This window comes from Patagioenas fasciata, chromosome 2 (genome assembly GCF_037038585.1).
Source record: "Patagioenas fasciata isolate bPatFas1 chromosome 2, bPatFas1.hap1, whole genome shotgun sequence".
NCBI classification, from domain to species: Eukaryota; Metazoa; Chordata; class Aves; order Columbiformes; family Columbidae; genus Patagioenas; species Patagioenas fasciata.
In genome coordinates, this window is record NC_092521.1 from 90,774,155 (window position 1) to 90,800,724 (window position 26,570).

The following is a 26,570-nucleotide window of genomic DNA, read 5'->3' on the forward strand; positions in this document are numbered from 1 at the left end:
GCGGGGTTCACTTCCGGCGGCGGGCTGCCCCCGCTTCAGCCCGCTGTGTGTCTGTCCCCGTCCCCCCCGCGCGGAGCCGCCAACGCGCGTGCGCCGCGGCCCCGCGTCTCCCCAGCGGCAGCGAAGGAGTTTGGAAGTTCAAAATGGCCGCTGCGGTGGAGCCCGAGCTGCGAGCGCCCGAGTAAGAGACCGGCTGGGAGGCTCCTGGCTATGGCGCCGGGGGGGGAGGAGGAGAAGAGGGAGGCGGAGGGAAAGCGCGAGTGAGGGGAGGACGAGTAAGCGGCCCGGGTGGAGGGAGGCAGTGAGGGAAGAGGAAGAGGGAGGAAGGCGGTCGCTCCGGGGGAGAGGGGTTGCTATAGGAGCCGCTGGCTGGCTGCCCCGCTGTGAGGCGGCCCGGTGGGGTTGGGGCGCGGGAGCCGCGTCCCGCCGGGCTGGGGCCCGGGAAGGCGGCGGGGAAGTGGGGGGTGTGCAGGAGGCCGCGAGCCGGGCGCGCGCGAGCCGGCCCGCTGGGGGCGGGGGGAGGGGAAGCGGAGCCGGGACCTGCGGGCGCGTGTCCTCAGTTCCGCGTGCGCTTTCCCGCCTCGGGGCGGGGGCGCCCCCTGCCCCTCCCCGGGGAGCGGGAGGGAAAGGGGGTGATCCCCGTCTTCCGCGTGGTTGTGAGGCCGCTGCTCTCCCGGGCCAGGCGGCTGCCCCCCTCCATCCCCGCGACTCTGTACGAGCGAGGCCTCACCGGGGGGAGCCGGGCCAGCGGGTGCCCCGGGGCTGCCCCTCCGGCTGCCGCCGAGCCGCCCTGCGGCGAGCCCACCTCCCCCGAGTCCCGGACACTCTCGCGTTATAAAAAGTGCTAGCGCTGGTGGAAGGAAAAAGAGATTTGTTGCCGCCAGCCCCTCCTTCCAACCCTCAGAATGACTGACTGGCAACTCCCGGCTCCCCTTGGGAAGCGAAGATCGAACTGCCGCCCTCCCGCCGGACCGGGGCTCCGGGGGTGCATTTTCCTGACACCCCGGTCAGCATCGTGAGATTTTAGGTTTGTCAACGCTCACGACCTTGTGAACGCTTGCTTCTCTGGAACTTTTACCCGAAGTTGACCACCTAACGATTACTGCTGCTTCTCGCTTTACAAACATTTTAGCCATATAAACTTCCTATGTTTTTCTCCCTTTAAAAGTAACAATTTAAGGCCGTTGTTTATTTGTTTTGTTAATCGCGGGAGTAGGAAACAGATGAGGAAAAGCAATGGATGTACATGTATACCATGTAGAACATATGAGCACATAAGGAGGAGTGTTTCACAGAACTCAGAGCAATAGTGTAAAAATTGTAGATAGGAAATCTTAATGTAGGAAAAGATGAGTGAAGTGTCTTTGCAAATTTTCTATTATTCTTGAATTCCCAGTAAGAAACAGTGAAGCTGTAACAAGATCATGTCACAATTCCTCCCTAGGTAAAGCCTTTAGCATCTAACCATGTAGTTGCTTATCTCCCTTCTGAAATCTTCTTAAGAGGTTTCTCATCCATATCATTACACTTGTGAAGCATTTAAATGAAGTAAAAGTTTATCCATATTTTGATGTAAGTACTTGAAATAAACAGATTCCTGTACATGAATAAACTCTGAAATATTTAATGCATATTAAAGAAATTAATAGTAATTTCATAGTTGAGGTACAAACGCAAAGAAAGCTGGCAGTTGTATTAGCAGTCAGTGATGCTGCATCTCATCTGGTATCTGGTGCCTCTGCTACCAACTTGCTTTTATTAAATGTAAGGTGAGGTGATTACATAACATTAAGAGACTTCCTTATAGATTTCAGTGTCACTTTCCGCTATTAAGAGAAGGAAGACTTAATCATCAGCAGCTTGAATAAATGTGTTTTTTGTTGTTCTGTAATATTTTTAAAATGTATTGAAGTACCAGTAATGTATTATTAGGGATTTATACAGCATCTTGTATCCAACTAAAAGAAATCTTGAAAGATGCATCGTTCCCTTGAAATTCTCTTTGTGACATTTCTCTGCCCTTTAGCCAACTTATATCACTGTCATACTTGCTCCGGATTGCAAATCCAAGTTGAAAAAGTTTCACTTTCTCCTTTTTCATGTCTTTTTGCCAAATGCAACATAGAACAAACTCATTTTTAAGGCAGTTTGTCCTCTTTCTTTCTGATGTTATGTTGTCATTATGGTGTTGAGTGTCAGGAGGAAGCCATTCAGAAAAATACCATTCTTTCTACATGCTTTGCATAAGCAGAAGTAGTGGGAAAGATGTAGAAGAACATACAACATTCTGACTTAAGTCTCTGAATATTGTGTACTTTTAACTCAAACAGTCTGTTCCTTTAGGAAGTTCTTCATTGCAGAACATTCTACATTATTTATTAGTACTAGAATTTGCATTAACTCAAGCAGGAGAGAATCAGTAACTGTGCTGTTTTAAGATCCGATCCTTACTTAGGGAGACACTAATTGAATTTATAGTGTAAGTGCTGTCCTTTAGGACTGACTTAGGATATTTCTGCTGTAGTTATTCTGTTGGATCATTGATCTTATTATTTAGAAATATCTATTGTATACAACTAGTAGAGTTTGGAAGGTATTTCTACATTTCCGTGTACATCCCCCCACAACTCCTGACTCAATGCTGAGGGAATTTCTTTTCAATGAAAGAGGCTTGGGATAGAGAGAGAGCTATATTTAAGTTAGAAAGTTTTAGTAAATTCTGAAACTTGCTTAGGTGGGGTCAGTTTATAGAAAAGTGAACTCTGGCACATATAATATTTGGTAACAGATTTCAAAAGGCAGATGTCCATCTTATCACAGACAGTAACTTTGTCGTTCTGAATGAGATCAGGAAATATTTGCTAAACACTGTAAAAACCCTATTGGTAAACCAGCTACAGCGTCTAAGGAAGATAATATGCGTGAATACATGATGTCAGGACTGAATTTTATCATTTTTGAAGTACACTAGTACACTATTTAAATTGCCTGGTGCTGTGACTAGCTGATTGAAATGATTTTTTTTTTTTTTAGTAGAAACTCTGTAGATCATTATTTTAATAACCTGCCATAGACTTATTTTCTGCATTATAAGAAGAGTTCTTGATTTTTCTAACAGGTGTGTCCACTTAGAGAAAGAAATTGCAGTTTAGAGAATTAGTCAGCTCTGCATGAGATTTTGCAAGATGGTTTCATTAGGTGGTCAGCTCATCCCTTGAAATAACAAAACTGTGTTCTGCCATTTGAAAATACTTTAAAAGGACACAGCTTGGTTTAGGCATCAGGATAAGACAGATGATGGACTGACAGGATGCATAAGTATGCAGCATTGTTGTATATTGTTATCAGATATTGTCCATATTGAACCTAAAAGCCTAAGCATGGATTGCACCCACACGTTTTGTTTTCACAGAATCTTAGAATCACTTTTATTAGTGCATTTGCTGTATCTTCGTTCTGTAGTATTTATTTTTGCAGTCATAGCTGTCTGTTCATGTGGAAGTATATCTACTGTTATAACTTAGTTACATTAGTGATACATATTTAATTCTCCCAAATGTAAGTAATTAAATGCCAGTTTCTGTCATAAAAAGGACTGTCAACACAAGGTTAAGGACTGCAGTGAGTTGATAGTACTGATCTGTAATTTTTATTTTTTGCAGGGCTGAGGATGCTGATGCATCTGAGAGAAGTGTCAATGAAGAAAACGGGGAAGTGTCAGAGGCAGACCAACCTCAGAACAAGCACAGCCGACACAAAAAAAAGAAACACAAACACCGAAGTAAACATAAGAAACATAAACATTCTTCAGAAGAAGATAAGGACAAAAAACATAAACACAGACACAAACATAAGAAACATAAACGGAAAGAGGTAGCCGATACCTCTGACAAAGAAGATGGACCAGCTAAAAGAACTAAAATTGATGTTTTAGCTCCTCTGGAAGACTTGGAGAAACAAAGAGCATTATTGAAAGCTGAACTTGAAAACGAATTAATGGAAGGAAAAGTCCAGTCTGGGATGGGATTAATATTGCAAGGTTATGAATCAGGCTCTGAAGAAGAGGGGGAGATTAATGAAAAAGTGCGAAATGGAACAAGACCTACAGCTAAGGCAAACACTAAGGGGAAATTGGAACCTGTGGACAACAAAACTAGTTCCAAGAAAGGAAGTAAGAGTGAATCAAAAGAAAGGACTAGGCACAGATCTGACAAAAAAAAAGGCAAGGTAGGAGTTGATGGCATCAAAGAGAAGACAACCAGAAGCAAGTCAAAAGAGGGGAGGAAATCCAAAAGCCCTTATAAGAGAAGTAAGTCTCAAGATCAGACAAGGAAATCTAGGTCCCCAATGGTTAAAAGACGATCTCAGGAGAAAAACAGGAAGTCTAAATCCCCCCCAGAGGATAGAAATAAGGCTGATGATAAAAATAAATCAAGAGATCGCAGAAAGTCTCCAGTTGTAAATGAAAACAAAAGCAGAGATCGTGGCAGAAAATCTAAATCTCCAACAGAACTAAGAAGCAAATCCAAAGATAGAAGATCACGGTCCAAAGATAGAAAACCTAGGAGATCAGAGACTGAGAAAGAAAAAAAGCCAATTAAATCTCCTTCTAAAGATGCTTCTTCAGGGAAAGAAAACAGGTCCCCTAGACGACCTGGCCGTAGCCCGAAAGGAAGAAGCTTATCTCCCAAACAACGTGAAAAGTCAAGAAGAAGCAGATCCCCTCTCTTTAATGATCGTAGATCTAAACAGAGTAAATCCCCCTCTCGAACCCGGTCTCCGGTTAGAAGAGTGAGGAGTAGATCTGCAGAAAGGAAAAGAAGAGACTCAGAAAGGAGACGTCTTTCTTCTCCCAGGTAACTTAAAGATGTCACAAACTGTTGCAAAAATGTATTACTAAATGAACTGTCTTTCAGTTCAGTGTTTATCTCTTTGTTTTATTCTGAAAATAGCTTACCTGAAAACAGATTACCTTCAAAATAGTAAACAGATTGTATATTATATTATGAGCTTACTTTGTCTGTATTTTATTTTTTAAAAATACTGTCCTCAGCTGTCAGATATGCAAATTCAGCTTTGGTTGTAACAGTGCTGAGTTACTGGTTGCTCACACTATCATGGTGAGCGAGTCTTGTTGCTCAGGTTCTCCTTTTTGTCACTCAGTTGGGTTCAGAATTTGGCTTCTACTTTGTTTCTTAGTTAATAGTTCTGTTGCTCTCAGGAGTTTCTGTGGAGGGCTCCCTCCACTCGTACACATCAGTGTTGGCTAAAAGTGGGTAATTAACCCTGTTACCCCCTCAAAAAAACCTAATGATAGAGTCAGCATGTGCAAATGTAAGCAGATCTTTTATATTGAGATGTCCTTCTTACAGTGATGTTTTTTCTTAAAATCTTTTGTATTTTTTATATGCTGAAGGTATGGTAGTGTTGCTTTGTTGTTGGTCTGTTGTATATAAGGACCATATTTTGTGCATACTGAAAGGAGAAAGACTGAAATGTCTTTAATGTATTTCTAGTCTTGACATTTTTTAAAAAAGACAATTTAGCTTATTAGAACAGTTACCTTGAAATTTAATGTAAACCTTGAGACAATAATTACTAACATCTCTTTTGAAGCTGATAAGGCCTAGATGGTAAGTTCTCAAGCAAAGAACAATATAAGTGGATACATTCTTGGAAATCAATTCATTAAATGTAAGCAGTTCAACAGGCAGAAGAGTTCAGCATTACCTCTGGATAATGAATAATTCAAAACTTTATCATGGGGTTTAGCTTCACCTCCTCTGAGAATTAAGACCAAAGAAGTATGAATTTAAGACCTTGTATTTGGACCACAAAGATCTAGCACTGTAACTAAGCACCTAATAGATGTGAAAATGTTTCTGCCTGCATCACTGAAGGTTGCTCTGGTTTCAGGTACGGGGTATCTTCTACAGGTGCATTATCAGCTTATTTGTATGACTGCTTAGCAATACTGCAGGTACTTTGGAGAATGACCCCAGTGGTGCGAGCCAGATTAAGCAAGTGGTGTAAACACTGGCAGTTTGAGGACTCTCTGGTGAATCAGGAATGTATCAGCACAACCACTAAGTTTCTTTGATGTAGTATTTGACATTTTTTATATCTTTCAGTTTTCATTTCTCATGCAACGCTCATGACTGGCGTTGCAGCCAGTTTGAATTAGTTGTCTAGACACTATTACAAGTGATGCATGTGTCTAGGATTTTGCTGTCAAATTCATACTTCTTAGCACTGTGGTGAGGAGCATGAGAGTGAGGGATTGCTAAGAAATATTTTCTGCTGGAAGTGTTTGCAAATAAGCAGGAATAATCTTTGTGGGACATCCTGAACTAACTCAAACCAAGTTGGAGTTTTACGTACCTATAATTACTCAGGCTGCCAGAGAATTTCAGGAGCTTTAATGAACAGTTTTAACCAAAAATTACCAGAAATTTTATTTTTCGTGTTTGTTTCCATTGTTCTAATCATGTATGATACTTCTCAGATCTTGGACTGAAGTTACTTCTTATATGATGTTACTGTAAATTCTTAGTCACCTTCTACTTTTTGTCTCATACCTATGATCCCTGAACGAATTTATTTTTTTACGGATATTTTGATTGGGTTTTGTTAGTACAGCCACATTGTTAGCAAGGCGACCTGGAACTGTCAGCACATCCTGTGACTTTTTTTGTAATATTGTTCATAAGAACATAACGTAAATTAAATGAGCTAAAGGGATTGGTCTGCTCCAACATATAAGTCTAAAGTAATTTCTTGTAGAAGCTGCCAGTACTTCTGCATGTGCATAAATTTTCCTTCTGTCCCACTGTTTACTATTTTGCATCAGTTCTGTGTGCCTGATCATTATACATAGCTAAGGTAACTGAAGCTGTTATAGCAGTCTCAAAACAAACAAAAAGCTATTACAGAATGGGTGGAATTAATCTTTCAGACCCAAGGGATTTGGTTAATTGATGAGATATAACACCTGAAATAGCTTGTCCCAATTTGATTTAAAAAAGGGGGGGGAAGGAAGAAGAACTAGAATAACAACATTTTCTTTGAACAATGGTGTGGAAATATTTTCCATGAATTTCTGTTGCAGCCTCATTAGAATAGTTGTTAAATATTTTTTGCTTCTATTCTTTCCAGTTTTAATTGAAGTCTTGCTGCCATGGAATACAATTAAGCTTTTTAATGTAATTGTCCCATCAAGGATTTTTTTTCTTGAATAATTGTGAATCTCTATAGACAAGAGTTAACAAATTTTGAATAGTAAATAGTATCAAACTCAAATTATTTTTTAATTTGAGAAGGGTTAGTGTACATGTTAATTAAGAATTTTAGTTTTCTCCTGCTTTATTAGAATGTGTAAAATATTGAAGCCAACCAGTTCTAGTACCCAAATTGAAAGAGACATTAAAGTCATTGCTGTGGAGTAGTGTGATCCTAACTTTCAATACTGTGTTGTGAAGTTGCTGAGAACTCTCTTTAAGAATTAGTTTTTGGGTTTCATTGATTGTTTAAATACTGTTCCTGATAAACATGAAAACAGGCCACTGTTTATGTAAGACCTAAACACAACCTTTGTTTTAAAACCTCTCATCTTTGTGGTAGCAATTAACAAGCTCTGTTTCCAGAGTTGTCCTGAACTAATCCTGCATATGGGCACATATTTCCCAGAGTGGATGGACAGACAGGCACAGGAGGGGCAGCCAGCTCTGCCGCATGCTGATCCATCCCTCCCTCAGAAACCCACCTGGTGGTCCCTCACCTTTCAGTAAGATTTTCAAGTGAGCTTTTGGAGGGAATTGTGACTTTCATTTTCAGCTTGCTCCTGACTTTACTATCATTCTCTTCCTCTGCTTTAAGAACACGGACCAGAGATGATATTTTGTCTAGACGTGAAAGATCAAAAGACATTAGCCCACCCAGTAGATGGTCACCATCTAGGAGAAGATCTCGGTCCCCCATTAGAAGGAGGTCTCGTTCACCTCTTCGACGTAGCCGATCTCCAAGAAGGCGGAGTAGGTCTCCTCGGAGGAGGTAAGACATGCTGCATTTTTTAATATATTTTGTAAAATATTACTAAAAGAATAAAGATTGCTATCTTATGTGTAAAAAGACAGTACATTTTTGTCCACATTTATATATGTGAGCATAATTGAATTCATTTTGTCTTTCATGTATTGTTTTATTACTTGCAGTCATTATGTACCTTTATGTTTTATGAATAGGTTTTCCTCCTTCAAAAAAATAAAACCAAAACCCCAAAAACCCGACCCCTTCTTATTGTTACCAGGGATAGAGGCCGAAGAAGTAGATCTCGCCTTCGAAGGAGGTCCAGGTCACGTGGTGGCCATAGACGTAGGAGCAGAAGCAAAGTTAAAGAAGACAAATTTAAAGGTAGTCTTTCAGAGGGTATGAAAGCTGAACAGGAGTCTTCGTCAGATGAAAAGTAAGAATTAATTTCTAACTGGTACTGATTATCTAAAAATATAGATTCCCTGATACAGAAAATGTAGTGACATTTGTCTTCATGGTGTAGTATTGGATTGTCACCTAAAACTTTAATCGTGTTTTAGCACTCGTGATCTTGTCGAATTACTGTTGAGTTGATCTGAAAAACTTTGGAGTATGCAAGAAGTATCTAGACCTATTGGCTAGTGAGCAGATCTGAGGAGATGACATGTTGTTTGGTTTCTAAATTCAACTTGATCAGTATCTTGTGGAAATATTTGGTTTGTTTCCTCAAGCTTATTACTTGAGGAAAACTGTAACAGCTAAGAGGATTAATTGCTATCTGCAAATTGTTTTTATATTTGCTAAATACGTACTTAATCCCATTGCACAAGCATATGCATTCTTAATCAAATTATCAGGAAAGAATGATGTTGGAATGAAAATAAATGAGTTGGTGTTTGTTTTCTCTTTAAATAGTTACTGTTACTTGTTTACAGTTAAAAATTAAATACTCAAAGTCCCAATGAGATATCAAAAGATAAATTTTCTCTGTAAGAAGATGTAAATATACACATTGGGATTTAATACATCTTTGCTTTCTTGTTCAGTTGAACAGCTATTGTTTAATATATTGTGGTTTTTTTATGCCAAAGAACTGCGTTTGGTAAATTCAGTAGATAATCTTATGTTTATGATGTTATATAAAGAATAATTATATTTTGCAGTCTTGAAGACTTTGATTTGGAAGAAGAGGATGAGGAAGCAGAGATAAGACAAAGAAGATTACAGCGGCAAGCAATTGTTCAGGTACACAATCGTGTTATCTGGGTTACAGGTTTTATGTTTACAGTGTAAAATATTGTGATAAAGGAAGGCTCTTAGTGTATTACAACATTACGATAGTAATTACCTTTTTTTTTTTCCAATGAATTTATTGTGAATATTAGTCTCAGTTAAATTTTACACTTTTATTGCTAAATCATTGCTTTCAAGAATGAAGCAACTCTTCTGTGAGTCGTTTTTGTGCAACAGTTAAATGTTCTCTGAGGGTCCTATGATATGTTAAAATGTTCTTCAGATTTCTGTAGGTTTTCTTTGTAGCTGTATCATTGATACCATAATGTCAATATAGCATTAAGTTACATATCAGTTAACCTAACTGGCCAGTTTGTTTCAAGTAATTGTCCTTGTCTGTTTCAAAAACTTAATAAAGCCACTGATGTGAGTTCCCTCTTCACAAAACTAGAAAATGTGTTCAGTTACATGTGTGAGTTCCCATGAAATTCTAATTTCTGGTGAGAAGGCAACAGTGGTGGCAGGTAATATGTGAGTGGTACCCCTGAAAGGGAGCTGTGGCCAAAGGGGACATAATTCTGCAGCACAAGTCAGGTATCTTTTTTTAAAGTTGAGATTTGGCACAGTTAGAACATAGTAAGCAAAATGCTGTAGCAGATTTACTTAATATTTAGTTATAAAAGCACCAGTTACAGTGTGCTGCATATTTTAAGCAGCACTAAAAATACTGTTTGTCATTTGAATTTTATACAAAGCCCATTGTAAAACCCCTCAGAACTTTGCGTGAGCAGAACCATATAAAGTAAATAATTTTTAAAGTCTGGTTACAGCTATTGTTGGTCCACGCAGGAAGCAAATTCTGGACCTTCATTCCCTAAATGGGAAACCTGTGCTTGTATTATTGAATAGTTTGGCCTTAATAACTGAGCAGTATCTGCATTTATTCAGTTTGATTTTTAACTTTTGGGAGAGGAAGTGACATTTGTATGATTTCATACTACTTGAGTTAAAAGAAATAATTTGTAAAGGTGTTGAATTTTTTTAATGTGTCTGAAACTTTTCAGCAAGAGTGAATGGCTGAACAGGATTTCCAATTCAAATAATTAACCTGAATTTTAAAACTACTTTTCTGTACTGTAACACTAATAAAAATAGAAAAGATTGTAGAATGTAAGATATAAGCTCGTTAATTTTTCCTTAAAGACTTTAAGCACTTGTGTGCCAGGATGGCTTAGTAATAAATCTATTGGTACTGACATTTTGTCATGCACAACAAAACAGTTAATCTTCAATAAAAAGTTGCTTTTTACAGAAATCTAAAAGCCAATAGGACACATGGATTTTTCAGCCTTATTTTATGGTCTGGGCTGTGGTGCGATGTGGCAAAATGAGTTTTCAAAAGTTGTATCATTCTGCAAATAATCTGTTGCCTTTAGAGGTGTAGGTGATTATGAAAGCAAAGATTAAGGTTTAGCAGAAACCATTGAAAGGATGAGTATAAAAATGTTTAAATTGTGATAAGCTGTGAGGGTGAGATTAATAAGTAAATTCCTTTTTTAGAAATACAAAGGCCAGACAGAAGACAGCAATATATCTGTACCGTCTGAACCAAGCAGTCCTCAAAGTAGTACACGTAGTCGTTCTAATTCACCAGATGACATCCTAGAAAGAGTAGCAGCTGATGTCAAGGAATATGAACGGGAAAATGTGGACACATTTGAGGCATCTGTAAAAGCCAAGCACAATCTCATGACGGTTGAACAGAACAATGGTAAGAATCTGAAATCTCACTGTATAGTGCAATATATCAAAGCTCAGCTCCTAAGCAGAGCACTTCAAAAAAGACATTTTGCTTAGTTTCCTTATATGTCGTGGTTGAGAAGGACAAACAACAATGCTTCCAGACTTGGAAGTAGATTGACTTTTTGGACAGAATTTGAGAATGTTTCCAAGAATATTATGGGACTTAAAACACAACATTTAAAATAAAGCTTTCTTGTTAAAGAAGATGATATGAATGGAACATGCTCTCTGTATTTCTAATAACTCTTAACACAATTCATGCTATAAATCTGGGAAGCAAATAGTGATGTCTGTCGTTACAGTTAAGAATCACTATTTTAACTCCCAGATTTTTCTTTTCACTTACACATGTTGTTTTCATAGAAGCTTAATATAGTCCTAGTCTTTATTTTGGAGTGAATTGGAAACTATGCCACTTTTTGTCCCTTTTTTTGATCAGAGCTGCTATGTTGGAATAATATAAGTGGTCTGTACTAATTTAGAATGATTAAGGCTTTTGCTAGTCGTTGCTAGTAAGTCCATTTTGGTGGCACAACTTCTTGCTGAAGAAATGGCTATTTCTTCCTCTTCCTGCATATAATCTATTGTACAACAATACTGAAATGAAATACATCTTGATACAAAACCTACCTTGTGCCTGCTGTGGCAAAAGGAAAATAGAGCGTCTCAGTGCACCCTGTAATATTGAAAATCTGGCTTTTTTTTTCTTTTCTTTCTTTTCAAAGTGGATTACTGTACATCTTTCAAGTAGTCACAAGGTGTGAGTAGTTGCTGTGTGGACATACTTTAACTAGTTTTAATTAGTTCAGTTTCTCTTTACAGTTTAATTGCAACAACATACTGTTTAGCCAGGGCTGTGAAACCTGCCCAGCCCTTCAGGAAACTTTTGGACAGTTAGCTTGTATTTCATGCCATGTGCTAGATGTATCCTTGGGGGCTAAATGTACCATGTTCAAGTTCTCTTTGAAGTAATAAAGCTGTATCTCTTTGGGACTGGCATGCTGCTCTGCAGTGTGTCCTGCCATTCCCTTGAGCAGTGTGTTTTCAGATTGTTATCCTGCAGTGTAGGTAGAGAGAACTCTCTTTTGCACTTTTCCTGTGTTTGCATACCACAAGTTTAGACTTAAGTCATCTTATTTGTAATAGACAATATCTTTTTCCTTTTTTGTCAGAGGCACATACTGCTTTCAAATTTTGTCCACTAAAATTTATGAAAATAGAACCGTTAACTACACAGACATTTTTAAGACATGGAAAAAGTTCCATTTTAAATAAAGATCATTTACACTTAAACCTGGGAATTTTCATATATCGGTAGGATTCTGGGGTGGAGGTGGTTATAATAATAGACAGAAGCAGTGTATCATCTTTGTTTGTAAGAGCCATTTTTTATTTATATCCTTGCCTCATATAGAGGCAGGACAGTAAGTTGCTCATGAACTAGTTAATAACCCATTGTAGCGTAGCGCAAGCATTAACAACTGGAACTAAAAAGAATATTTGAGGAGGTTGCTGGAAGGGTCTGTGTCTTGAAACAATGGTGTAGCCTTTCTCCTGGTAGTGTCAGGTGACAGGTCAATAGCTTGAAACAACAGTGTCAGTGTGATGGATGAGAGTTTTTGATACTGTCAAAAGATTTCAGTCTAGTTATTTTGTATGAAAGTGGTTGGTTATATGTATCATGAGACCTGAAGAATCTGAGGTTAACCATTTATTTTTCTTCATTGCTTAGTACCCTGAAGAGAGCATCCGTGATTTGCCATGGTCATGAAGGAATGCTACCATAATGTGTGTTATGAAATAGTGTGAAGTTTACTTGCTTCCACTAACATGTACTTAATTTATATTTCTTTACTTTTATCAACCAAGTAAAATGTCTTTGGGACTTTAAAGATGATTTAAAGGTGAGAAAGGGATAATCTTGCCCACATAAAAGATGTTTCTTTTGAACATAATAGCTGTCTTTGACTAAAAGGTCCTTTTTGTCAGGGTTGAAGAAAACAGTTTCCAAAGAAACAACTTCTGAGCTTTACAATTTCAGTTTTTAGTAAAATACCTTGTGATTAGCAGAAACCCCTGAGCTTGTCTATGGAAAACGTCTGTATCTTTTTATATGTACACACAATCATATTTCTTTTTATGCGTATATATGTGTAGTCATCTGTAGGAATCATGTAAGTATGTAGCTTTGTGAATGATTTGAAAGCTATACTACTTAATTTTTTGAGGAGGTGTAAATTTTTGAGTGCTTTGAAGAACTTAACCAATCTGAGTTCTGTACTTTTAGAATGTAAAATGGTATTTGCTAGAAACTTTAGTAGAGTTACCTGTTTGCCAACATTCTGCTCTTAGATTATACTGTAAAGATACCAAGTCATGAATTAACTGATAAGAGTTACTAATTTGTCATCTTTTTCATGTTGAGTAATCTGTATTTCCCTCTAAGGTTCAGCTCAGAAGAAACTGCTAGCTCCCGATATGTTCACAGAATCAGATGATATGTTTGCTGCATATTTTGATGTAGGTAATTCTTGGAAATTAAATGTATGATGTTTGTGTTTGATTTTTGTTCAAGTGTTACTGTCACTCCAGGTGTCACTCCCACCCCAGGTTTGTGGGTCCTTTGATTTGTAAATGGCACGTGTAACTGAGTGGATGGTGTGCTTTGAATCTTTTGATCAGCCAAGGCAGACAAAATAGCTCTTAATTAATATTTCAGTGAAAGAAAACCTGCTAAAATTAATGGGAGTTTTATCAGAATAAGCAATTATGGAATTCATATGCTGTTTGAATAGGACCTCTAATGGCACACAGTAACAGACCTATTTGTAAGTTAAGCTTTATGCTAGTGTTACCGTGTTGCACTGTTCTAAATATGTGCTTTTTTCAGAAGTGTCTACGTAAGATATTTTAATTTGCTAATGATGCTGTGTTAGAGTAATGTGGTGGTTTGTTTGCTGGGAGTGGGGTTTTTTGAACAAAGAGATGTGTTTCCTGTTTTTACTTTTGCAGTATTCCAGCAACTTTTCTCGAAATGTGCTGAAGTGGCATGCAGATCTTAGCAGTCCAGTGACTAGTTTTGAGACTTTACTTGCCATTCTGTGTCAATCTACCTCATTGTTGCTGAGGCACAACACTGAGAAATAAGTCAAGACAGAACTTTCTTCTTAACTTAAATTCTCCACTCAATTTTCATTTATGGCAGACATCTGTTAGTTATGACAGAAGCATTAGTGACAACAGGCTGCCATGTTGTCACTGTAGTAACACTAGTAATAATAATATTAAAATAAAACCCCTTTGACCTGGAAAAAGATAAATAGTTGAAGGATAGTGTGGGCAGGTGTACTTTTAAAAATTTGAAAATTACAAGTAGGGCTTGGAATGGCTTGTGAGTGAGCAGTTCCCCCTTCCAGAAACTGTTGTTCAATTGAAGATATTCTTTACTACGCATAGATTTGATTTTGGGAGAATGTATTGCCAAATCTGTTAAGAGATGTCAACAGCAATTGTAGTAATTTTATGATCATAAGTATAATAGTGTGAAATCTGTGAAGTGACATTGAATGAGCAGAAATTCAAGGATTAAACAGTTACAGTTTAGCAAACTGCTACATTTTTATAAACATACTGTAAGTAAAAAGTCGTATTCATATGGTCCAAGATGTTCATTCTAACAGGACTTTGTATAAGTTCCTTGTGGGTTATCATTGAAACTTTGCCCATTTATGTTTAATAATAGTTCGGTTGATTATTCCCATCCTCTTTCCTTGCATCAGTCTTTAGATGTCGTGTGTAAATAGCATTTTGTGTTCAGTAGTTTATTTCCCCTACAACATAAGTGTGTTTGTACTGTGGGGAGAGGAACAGTGTTTTAGCAGGAAAAAAAGGCTTGTGGTAAGTCAACATCAAGGAGAAACATAGAGCACACAAGCAAAGCTGTTACTTTTCTTTTTATTTTAGAGTGCTCGTCTAAGGGCTGCTGGGTTTGGAAAAGACTTCAAAGAAAACCCCAATCTCAGGGATAACTGGACTGATGCAGAAGGCTATTACCGTAAGTTGCATTTGTTGGTTTGCAAGGACAGCTAGAACGAGGGTGCTGAATGGAAAAGATCCTCATGTAGAATTACTGAAACATTATTCTGATGTAAATGTACCACAGCGCCCTCACTGAGTGTGTAATACAAAGGGTGAAATGAGCATGCAGGTTTTAACCTCGGTTATGAAAAGACTCCAGACTTAGAGAATCACAGTTTGTTCCCCATAATTTCCACAGAGCTTGGTGATACAAAGAATTGTATGCTGTGAAATTAAGTAATTTACCATTTATCCTATCTTTTCTGAATTATACAGAATGGCTTATTTTTCATAAAAAGTTTCATGATGTATGCCACTCACAACTCTTTAAATGGCTTGATTTTATCCTTCAGGTGTTAACATAGGTGAAGTTCTAGATAAACGTTACAATGTCTATGGTTACACTGGTCAGGGAGTCTTCAGTAACGTAGTGCGAGCCAGAGACATGGCGAGAGCAAACCAAGAAGTAGCGGTTAAAATCATCAGGAACAATGAACTTATGTAAGTAACGTTTTTGTTCAATAATAATAAAGCGCATGAACCAGCTGGAAGCTTTTCATGATGTGATTTGAATCTCCCTTTGTTTTAAGTGAAGTAACAGATTACAGCTGTGATTCCTGCCTTTTCTGCTAATACGGGCCAGATAACGGGAAGTGCTTGAGAACTATGTATCCACACTTGTTACAGCTGTCACAGGAGAAGGGTACTTGCATTTTCATCAGGCACTTTCTCATTTGGAAAACTGCAGGGAACAGCGGTAGCAAGAAACAAGGTTACAGTTAAATATCAGGTCTGCCTGGCCCTAAAATTTTTTGAGATGCGAGGTGTAGACTGTACAAAATTTTGTTTGGATGGACCAAATCGATTTGGCAGGCTCTGTCTTGGATTCTAATCAGCCATCTGCAACTTACAAAAATACTTCCATACATTAATTATTTTTGTATGATCTCTATGTGTTTGCGCGTGTATAAGATACATTAAAAGGGATGGGACTCTTCCTGTTGAAACTTAAAAAAAAAATTGTGTCTTTCAGAATGAGTGAACATTAATAAGCATGATCTGTTAAACTACGATATATGAGGATTTGTCTATAACATTAATTTTTCTGTACCTGCTGCAGTATTTCTACACTCATGTATTATGTCCTCTTCTGTTAAAGACAACTTAAGTGAAAATCTTTTCCATGCATTTTACTTTGGAAGTTTTAAAAATTGTCTTGCTCTGTGTATAACTGGATTATTTTGAGTTACGTTAATAGGTATCTAGAAGTTTGTTGTGTGGGGTTTTTGTTTTGTTTGTTTTACTAAAAAGATAGCGAGGATAAGCTATTTTCAGTTTGGTATGTTGTATAGATAATCAGTTTTGGTGTGTACTTTATAGTCAGCCTAGCTTAAAACTTTTTTTAACAATAGACATAGTTAAATACTTTTTTAGAAAAAGTAGACTTCTTAAGTGAGTGTTGCTTGAAACCAAAGTGTCCTGTTGCAGGAGGAAGTCTAATTTTAGCTTTATGTGCAACCAGGAGGGGAGGAGGAAAGGATAAGTAGATTACAAAGGCACAGTGAAGATCAAAGAATTAAAGAAACTTACCCAATGATCTGACAGCGGATCACTGTTGTGATTTTTTTTTTTTCTTTTTTTTTTTTTTTTTTTTAAGCTGTGGTATGTTAAGTAATGACAAAACACTTCTCATTTCCTGATAGTTATAACAGCACAAGTTAGTGTCTAAATTTTTTAAAAGTATTAGACTTTAACTGATTTTGTTTTCTAATCTTATTTCTCTGTTTTCAGGCAAAAAACTGGCCTAAAAGAACTGGAATTTTTGAAGAAGCTCAATGATGCAGATCCTGATGACAAGTTTCATTGTTTAAGGTTGTTCAGGCATTTCTACCACAAACAGCATCTCTGTCTGGTATTTGAGCCACTCAGGTAAGATGACAAATGTTTGGGGTAAAGATAAGTGCTGTTGAGTGATCTTTACCTTTCTGATTTCAGCTGCTGTTTCGATACCTTGTTCTATAGCCAAGATTCAAGGCTGCAAGGAGCTTCTAAAAAAATATCTGGAGGCACAAATTCACAGGCTACTGAACTATTTCTGATTTACTTGAAGAGTCATTGTGAACTTTCTGCCTGGACAATATTTGAAACAAAATGAAGTGTTATTAAAAATGGTTCATCTCACCAGTACTGTTTTTAATGATTTATTTGTTTGTGTATGTGTCACAATATTTTTTATTTTTCATCATTATTTTAAGGGTTTGGATTAAGAACATGTTTCGAGAGAGGTTCAGCGAATGCTGTCTGTTATGTGAAGAGTACATATATAACAACAGTCTAAGGAACAAAATTATCACAGTGCTTTCTTTGCATGCTCACTTTTTCTTTAAATAATTAGGTTTATGACACATCTGAGAATATTATTTGCTTTAGTTCCCATTCCTGCTTAGAGACATAAGTTGTTTGTATCCTAAATTTGCTGTGTATGCCTTATTTTAATTTTTGCCATATTTGAGGTCAATATAAGTTATGCTGAAACAATGCAGATTTTATGAAATTACTATGTATTTTCATTAATAAGCCATACAACAAATTATTTTCTTGATCTGCACTATCCCTTTATAACACACTTGTACATTATTTATATACAATGTTGGTTGTGCCCTGGAATTGTGATATTTTTATCTGTTGTTTAAGTAATCAAAAGATTGCCTCCTCAATTTTTTTTGTGTACTTCCTTATTTTGTTTCTTCAGAGAATGAATACAAAGGTGGTACAGTTGTTAAGAAAATGTTCGTCTGCAAATAAATCCTCTCAAATTAATCTTGATTAAAAATGTGTTATGAACAAAGTAAGTTCAGTCTAGTACGTAATTATACAGTATAGGATATAGTATAGGATTGACCAGTAATTTTGTTTCATTACTGTAACTAACAGAGCAGTATGCACGCCAAGTTGAATGCTGCTTTTGTCAAAAAAAAATGCTAAAACTGACTGTTTTTTTCAGTTTATTCTTACAGTTTAGGAGGCCAATATGTTTTCCTTTGTTAAATTATTTTCTATTTTTTCTGTCACTTCCTTTCTTTCAACAGTATGAACTTACGAGAGGTGTTGAAAAAGTATGGGAAGGATGTTGGACTCCATATTAAAGCTGTGCGTTCCTACAGCCAGCAGTTATTCCTGGCTTTAAAGCTTCTTAAAAGGTGTAATATCCTACATGCAGATATAAAACCAGATAATATTTTGGTAAGTAGTAAATAATTGAAACTTATTTTGCATAGTCAATCGTGTAAAATTAAGTAGCTGAAATTAACATAATTCTGTTAATTTAAGTGAAGTCAAAATTTAACTGAAAGTCTTAAGGCGGGGGTGTCAAACTCCTTTTCACAGGGGGCCACACCAGCCTCAGGGTTGCCTTCAAAGGGCTGAATGTAACTTTAGGACTAGGAATAGTTACATTTATACAGTTTCGATAGAAAACGCTATCATGGTATAAATAGTAAGTAAGAACAGCAGCTAAATAAAATCTTTTATTTAGTACAGTCTTTCTCAAACAAACCTGCGGCCACTTGTATCTTTTTAGAAAGCAGATCTTGCACAGTTAAACAGTGTCCTTTCTTAGGGGAGGTCTTGGGAATTTTTCCATTAGTACTTGAGAAATACTGTTGCTTTCTGCAAAATGGAAGTAGCTTGTTTGAGTCTAGATGGAGATCTTGTTTGTGTGAATGATATAAGGGGGAAAAGTCCTCAATGTGTTTTTTTGGGGGGGCAATTTGTTTGTGGGTTTTGTGGGTTTTGGTTTTGTTTCTTTGTTTGCTTTTTCCTTTTGTGTTTCCCTTAAACAGTCTGGTTAACAGAGTGAGAGCTACATCAGAGGAATGAAGTGTGTTTCCTTTGGTTTTCTTGGTGGTCATCCCTGTGACAAACTCAGATTTTTATTTTATTTAAAACGTTCTCTTCTTGCCATCACAACAGTAAAATGTACTATGTAAGCGTGAGAGATGTGAATAATATATTGGTTTATGAGTGGTACACTGGATGCCAGAGTTGGAAGTCTAAACTGACTCAGTTTCAGTATCTGGAATGAAATTGAGGTCTACCAAGGATATTTTGGTAAGGGAAAAGTACATGAAACTGACCTTTTTTTTTATTTTGTTGGATCTGAGGACATTAACTGTCATGTTCAATTTAAGAAGGTTTTGCAGGTTCCTTAAAATACAGAGAGGAAGGATTGAAATATGGGAAGGACTTCTAACTCAAAGGCGGAATATTTTTCTTATCTCTGACTTAAATGTATTGTTACTTCCACAGTGCTATTCATAATTCTGTCTACAAATAGTGGTAATGGATATTTATGTTTAACTTTCAGGTCAATGAGTCTAAAACTATATTGAAGCTTTGCGATTTTGGATCAGCTTCGCATGTTGCAGATAATGACATCACACCATATCTAGTTAGTAGATTTTATCGAGCTCCAGAAATCAGTAAGTACATTTGGATTTGCTCCATGTATCTTAAGCAGTATCAGGATATACCGGTACTAGCAAATTATAATTTGACTTGAATTTACTCTCTGTTTGGTCTTAGCAAAACATCACTCTGGAAATAAAAAAAATCAGACTTTGAAAGCATGTTTCTGTGACTCTTCATGTATGTGGGTGCTCAACTCAGTGAGGACTGGGAGAAGTCATTTGAGTTGGTCATAGTTATGTTTTAACGTGGAGGTATTGTTCTGGCTTCTTGGTTTTTACTAACTTAATTCATGCCGATTAGTTTGGGTGTTTGGTAAAAAAACTCTCTTTCTAAAATAGGGATACTGTACAAGTTCAAAGGCTTGCATCCTTTTTTGGTGACAACTTGTTCCTAAGAGGAGGAAGAGCAATATAGTTTACGAACCAGAATTTTTTAATCTGTCTGATTTTGCAGTATTGCATCGTTTAAGTCTGCCTTTAGGGAATTAACTGGATTTGCTCTGTTTCAGTTATAGGAAAAATCTATGACTATGGTATAGACATGTGGTCTGTAGGCTGCACATTATATGAACTTTATACAGGGAAAATACTCTTTCCTGGCAAAACCAATAACCATATGTTGAAACTAGCCATGGATCTCAAAGGAAAGATGCCAAACAAGGTAAGAAAAATCATATATGATTTTTCAGAAATACCTCGAACTGCCATAATGAACAGTAGAACATGCTTTCTTTTTTCTCTCTGAATGCTGTTTCTTATCATATACATCTTCGCTTAACAGCAAGTAAATATCAGGCATCACTCTGACTGTATAATTTGTATTGATGTAAAATCTTGTGAAAGTATACAGCTTCTTTTTCATAGACTAAGTGTAAAGGGAAAGCAGAAACCTTCTAACCACTGACCTGAAAAAAAATACGTAAGTAAATGGAAGATACTGTGTCCTTTTTCAGCGGGTTTGAACTGTATTTTTTATTTCATCAGACGTTTCTTACGGTCCTTTTGATGTATTTTTCATTAGTATTGAATTATTCATGTTGCAATAAGTTAGTAGACATTTATGCTAATTTGTGGAATTTGTAAGACACAGAGAACTTGCCTGAAACTCTTGATTTTCCCTTGTTTTACAGATGATTCGAAAAGGTGTGTTCAAAGATCAGCACTTTGATCAAAATCTCAACTTTATGTATATAGAAGTAGATAAAGTGACAGAAAGGGTAAGTTCTTAATGTGTCAACTAACCTATTACTTTTTTCCAAGCTTTTTTACTGTTATGGTCTCGACATCTAAGCTTACTCTTGGTCCGTATATTGGGTATTTCCACATAATCTGTGGATGTGATCTACCTTGACTTCAGTAAAACCTTTGACACAGTCTCTCACAGCATCCTCACAGCTAAGTTGAAGAGGTGTGTTCTAGACAATAGTGAGGTGGGTTGCAAACTGACGTAAAGAGAGAAGCCAGAGAGTGGTGGTCAATGGTGCGGAGTCCAGTTGGAGGCCAGTATCTAGTGCCTCAGGGGCCAATATTATTCAATATATTCATTAACGATTTGGACAAGGGAATTGAGTGTACTATCAGCAAGTTTGCTGATGACACTAAGCTGGGAGGAGTGGTTGACACGCCAGAAGGCTGTGCTGCCATCCAGCGGGACCTGGACAGGCTGGAGAGTTGGGCGGGGAATAACCTGATGAAATTTAACAAGGGAAAGTGTAGAGTCCTGCATCGGGGCAGGAACAACCCAAGGTTCCAGTATAGGTTGGGAAATTACATATTAGAGAGCAGCGTAGGGGAAAGGGACCTGGGGGTCCTGGTGGACAACAGGATGACCATGAGCCAGCACTGTGCTATTGTGGCCTTCCTGGCCAATGGCATCCTCGGATGTATTACAAGGGGGGTGGTCAGTAGATTGAGAGAGGTCCTCTTTCCCCTCTACTCTGCCCTGGTGAGACCCCATCTGGAATACTGTGTCCAGTTCTGGGCCCCTCAGTTCAAGAAGGACAGGGAACTGCTGGAGAGGGTCCAGCGTAGGGCAACAAAGATGATTAAGGGAGTGGAGCACCTCCCTTATGAAGAAAGGCTGAGGGAGCTGGGTCTCTTTAGTTTGGAGAAGAGGAGACTGAGGGGTGACCTTATTAATGTTTATAAATATATAAAGGGTGAGTGCCATGAGGATGGAGCCAGGCTCTTCTCAGTGGCAAACAATGATAGGACAAGGAGTAATGGGATCAAGCTGGAACACAGAGGTTCCACTTAAATTTGAGAAAAAACTACTTCTCAGTGAGGGTGACAGAGCACGGGAACAGGCTGCCCAGGGAGGTTGTGGAGTCTCCTACTCTGGAGACATTCAAAGCCTGCCTGGACATGTTCCTGTGCGACCTCACCTAGGCGTTCCTGCTCCAGCAGGGGGATTGGACTAGATGATCTTTTGAGGTCCCTTCCAATCCCAAACATACTGTGATACTGTGATCTGTCCTTAAATTACTAAAAAATGAAATTCTGCCTTCATTTTTGAGAAGAATGTCCAACCTCGGTATGATGTGCTTGTGTTGTAGAAGGTTACTATTACTTTCTATATCATTTTAACATAGTATATTTATCAAGAATCACAATTAGTAATCAGGCATCGTAACTTACCCTGTGGAATTTAGATGCTGTGTGGTAACTGGGGTGTTGGGTTCACGTGTGCACGTGCTGTTTGCCAACGATGCAGCCTGACCTGCTCGCGCAGCATTATTTCTGCTCATTTCCTTTGCCCGCATGAGGATTTGTGAGGCCACGTGGTGCTGAAGGGCATGGCTGATCACATATGAGAGAACCCTGCAGAAAAGCTGCTGCTGAAGCTCCTCTGTAAAAGGGATAAGGGGGTTCTTGCATTACTGCCCTTCTACAAGGTTGCTATTGTTGTATTTGTAGGAGAAAGTTACTGTTATGAGCACCATTAATCCAACCAAGGACCTGTTAGCAGACTTGATTGGGTGCCAACGACTCCCTGAAGACCAGCGTAAAAAAGTGCACCAGCTGAAGGACTTGTTGGACCAGATTCTAATGTTAGACCCAGCTAAACGGATTAGCATCAACCAGGCTCTGCAGCACGCCTTCATCCAGGAAAAAATTTAAACCAGATGAAGAAGTTCAAAGGGTTTGAGTAATTAAGATACAAAGACTGAAGAAATTTCACAGCAGTTATTAATGTATATAAACATAAATATTTCCCCTGCAAAGTTGAGGAAGAAATGATACATTTGAATTAACATCAAGGCCGATATTTCTTTTAGAAATGTTAGAGTAATTCTGTTTTGTGTCTTACGTGAAAATTTTCACTGTAGAACTGTTTTAATTGCCAAGACTGCACAGAAGTACAATGCTAATGTATATGGTTGCAGTTCGTATATATTATAAAAAGAAAAAACATCTGTTATAAAAAAAAAAAGGAAAGAAAAAAAAGAGCAGTAATACTGGGTGGTTGATTTGTTTTTAGCAGACTTGGCTTCATTTTTGTCTTTAAAAAATGGCCAGCATAAATGCTGTTTATATTCACATTTTCCTAGGTGTGTGTGTGCAGGCCACAGCAGCATGCCCTTGGTGTAGTCAGTGCCGAAGGGGGTCTGTTCCTTCTTGAGCCTGCCCGCAGGGATGGTCTCCTCTTTTAAAGCAGGTTGTGTACAACTTTCAGTACACTGAAGGTAAGCTAACCCATCAACATCACCGGTGTTTAAGCTGTTATTTTACTGGAACAACTGACAAATGAAAGACAATAGCGTTGTGGCAGAATTCCCTGCATGTTTGATAAATGATCTTGTTTTATTTTCTGGCATCGCAACCGTGGCATAGTTACAGCTTCTGTTCTGTTCATCACATTTAAAATTTTGAGAGTGCGCACTTGATGGATAGAGCGCCTTCAGTGTACTGTTTCTTATTACTTTAATTTTTTTAATCAACTTGCTATAGACTTTGTATACATTTTGTTAAATACAGTTCACTATGGCATAGAACCAATACTTACAGAAGAGTTTTCATTTAGTAATTACATATGTTGGGATCTCATTTGAAAGACCTTATATCTAAAGGCTAGATAGACAACCTAATGAAATTTTTAACTATTTGTATGTCATTTTGAAAGTGTACTGCTTTATGCTAAAAGTGTTTCATTTGTTCATTGTTTTCATTATTTGTGATCATGTTGTCTTTCAATACAGGCATAAACCTTCCACTCTTGAACAAAGCAGCTGCTTTTTAAAAGCGGTAATTGCTTCTTTACCTTTTATTTCTTTTGTAAATGAAGCTTTTCTTTAAGAAATGTGACTTTAAAGTGTTGTCTCTTGCATAAAACAGTTGACACTTACTTATTGTAAAGTGAAGATTGTTCTGCTGCATGTAAAGTGGACCATGCAGATTTCTGTATGTTTTCAGTATGCATCATTAGATAATAAAGTCTTTTGTGAACAAGGCATTTGTAGCCATTTTTAAAAGAATCTGTGTTCAGTTATGGTAAATCAGGTAATTCGTAAGAACCGCCCCTGCATTTCCTATTAATCATTAAATTAAAGGGATTATTAGACATTATGATCTTTGGGAGAGCTGTAGGGTATGTTAATTAGATCTATAATTACCACTGCTCAAAGAAAAACAGAGCAAAAAAAACCCCTACAGATAATGTCTGTCTACTTTCATTGTAATGAAATTATTCCTGTAGGACATGGGATTAATTTCAGGCTTTAACTAATGTTTGTGCTGTTTTTCTCACTTTTCCTTTTGATGGTGCTGAAAGAGAAAAAGGAAAGCGAGTCACAGGCCACTCACCGCCTACTCCATGGGTCTGATTTGCTGAGACACCAACTTCACCTTCCTAACAAGGTTATTTCTGACAGCATGTGTAGATAAACATTTAGCAACAAGTTAAGACAGCTTGGAACGTTTGAGTTGGTTATACAGCGTGAGGAAACCAGAATCAAACCTTTCAGGTCCATACTGCTGATTTAATGTTCTCTCTGACAATGTTAGGAATTTAATCTCTTCCTTTTTATTAATATATTCTGAAAAGCTGTGAAAACCCCACTGGTTTCACGTACTTTATGATACTATTTGAACTAAGAAGGGTTTTTGTATCCATCTAGGTACATAATGGCAACAATCATGCACTCTTAGTGCACTCAAGAATGGAAAAATGACACAGAGCAGTCATTCTGCTGGTGGGGAATACCCCACCGAGGAGATGTAATGAACTAACTACGAAAACAAGCAGGAGATGGGTGCTTTTTTATGCCTATGTGGAACCTTCAACCTGTCTCAATTTATTTTGTAAAACTCTTAATGAAAAATAGTGTCTCCTTATTTCCACATATTAAGGTATCTTGTTCATACAGGAAATTTTAAAAAAATTAGCTTTCACATTTTAATGTGTGCTAGTTGCTTGCCAGTTAAATACAGAAAGTAACTTACACTTTTACAACATAGGCAGCACTTCTGAGGGCAATTTTACAAAGCTGTAGTAATAGCTTATTCTTTCTGTTGCTTTGTACTTTAGTCGTAAAATAGGAGTATTAAACAATGAAATCAGTTGGTGATACAGAAACAAAGCAGTAGAAAAGATGCCCCTTAATGCCTACAGAACTGTTTTAAGCTGTTCTGGAGAAGCATAAAGTTGCTCGTTTACTTGTTCTTTGTGTTCTAGGTGCAGCTCAAAAGAAGATGATGACTACCAGAAGACATGAACAAAGGTTTCTGTCCTATAAAAGATACGACAAATACTCTTTGTGTAGCTCTGTCTTAATCTTTTGGTTTCCAGCATTCTAATGTAGAATTGATTATCAGTGCTGCAGTACTGATAATTCCTGAAACATACTTACTGTATTAGAATTTGTTACTTGGACGTGTTTGTTTCATTTCTGGTAAAGAGGTTTTTCGTTGTTTTGTTTTGTTTGGTTTTTTTTACTGTGATTAAATGTAGGTTAGTAAGTCTTACTGTTTAAATGCGATTTTCTTAAAATGGTAGAATGATCTGTACAAAACCTAGGAAATTTAGGAAAAAATCTGCCATTATAACTAGTAAATATTTAGGCAGATAATGCATTTTTTTCTTTAACTTCAGCAGGTTCATTATTTGTTTTAATTCTGTCAGACTTTATTATTGCTACAGAAATAAGCTGACAGGGGTTATTCAAAACAAGTGTATTTCAGTCTTCCATCTAGTAGCTGACACTCCTTGTTGGCAACAATAAAAAACAAACTTCAGTTCTGGCTTCTGAAGCCTCTGGAATTGAAAACACTGTCAATGACCTTCTCTGGTTTTAGACAATACCTATCTCAGTAGCCTCTGGTCTCTAAGGGGGGCAGAGCAGCTGCTGATGCTGCTGCCATCAGGATGAACTTCCCTGGTTGCGGCTTGGTGCAAATAGAGCGGCTCTGCAGCAGAGTTTTTACGTTAAACTATTTCCCAGCTGAGCAAAGAGGGAGGATAGTTTGTCTTTTCCTCCTGGACATGAAGATGTAATTTGTATCTTCACCTGAGGTCCTACATAAAGGAAGTTTGGCTGAAACTACTGTGCTAGTTCCGTTTTCCTTCTCCCTGGTGGTGTCAATGAGCTTCACATTTAACATAGTTTGCTAAGCATACAGTAAAGAAGAAGATACCAGCCCTATGCAGTTAGCATGTGTTTTTATTACCTTGGTGTATTCTACTATAATATAAAAATTAGAAACTGTTTTAAGAGTTTCTGTGATAGAATGTAATGATTCCTTTAAAACTTTTTTAATAATACTTTATCTCCATACATAGGATAAGTGGCATTAAACCTCTGAAGAACCTATATCTGTATATTGAGCTGTACACAGAAGGCTGACCAGCCTGTGATACTACTGGAAATAGAGCGATCTACAGTATGTGTTAAATTGTAACTCGGGTGGAGGATGCTTGGGAGCAGCAATTGCTTGACATTAATAAAGTACGCTTAAAACTTA

General features: G+C 37.6%; 1 protein-coding gene across 5 annotated transcripts; it reads left to right on the forward strand.

The window, feature by feature from the left end:
- The first annotated feature begins 17 nt into the window (after positions 1-17).
- On the forward strand, positions 18-26,570 carry PRP4K (pre-mRNA processing factor kinase PRP4K). 5 transcript variants are annotated; one of them, XR_011737534.1, is made up of 17 exons: positions 32-181; positions 3,663-4,856; positions 7,876-8,049; positions 8,306-8,461; positions 9,192-9,273; positions 10,822-11,032; positions 13,511-13,584; positions 15,028-15,118; positions 15,495-15,642; positions 16,933-17,070; positions 18,231-18,384; positions 19,508-19,622; positions 20,120-20,271; positions 20,741-20,827; positions 22,527-24,574; positions 25,285-25,330; positions 26,389-26,570. XR_011737534.1 is itself a non-coding variant. In XM_065830610.2 (15 exons), exons 1-15 carry the CDS (start codon positions 144-146, stop codon positions 22,728-22,730), a joined length of 3,018 nt encoding a protein of 1,005 aa, XP_065686682.1. In that variant the 5' UTR covers positions 18-143; the 3' UTR covers positions 22,731-24,061. The 5 variants fall into 5 exon arrangements, 1 of the variants encoding a protein (XP_065686682.1); XR_011737533.1 differs by having other exon boundaries at positions 22,527-24,467; XR_011737532.1 differs by having other exon boundaries at positions 22,527-25,330.

Coding starts and splice junctions, on each gene's coding strand:
- PRP4K (XM_065830610.2), top strand. CDS start 144: ATGGCCGCTGCGGTGGAGCCCGAGCTGCGAGCGCCCGA. Junction 182..3,662: donor CCCGAGCTGCGAGCGCCCGA/GTAAGAGACCGG, acceptor TATTTTTTGCAG/GGCTGAGGATGCTGATGCAT. Junction 19,623..20,119: donor TTATCGAGCTCCAGAAATCA/GTAAGTACATTT, acceptor GCTCTGTTTCAG/TTATAGGAAAAATCTATGAC.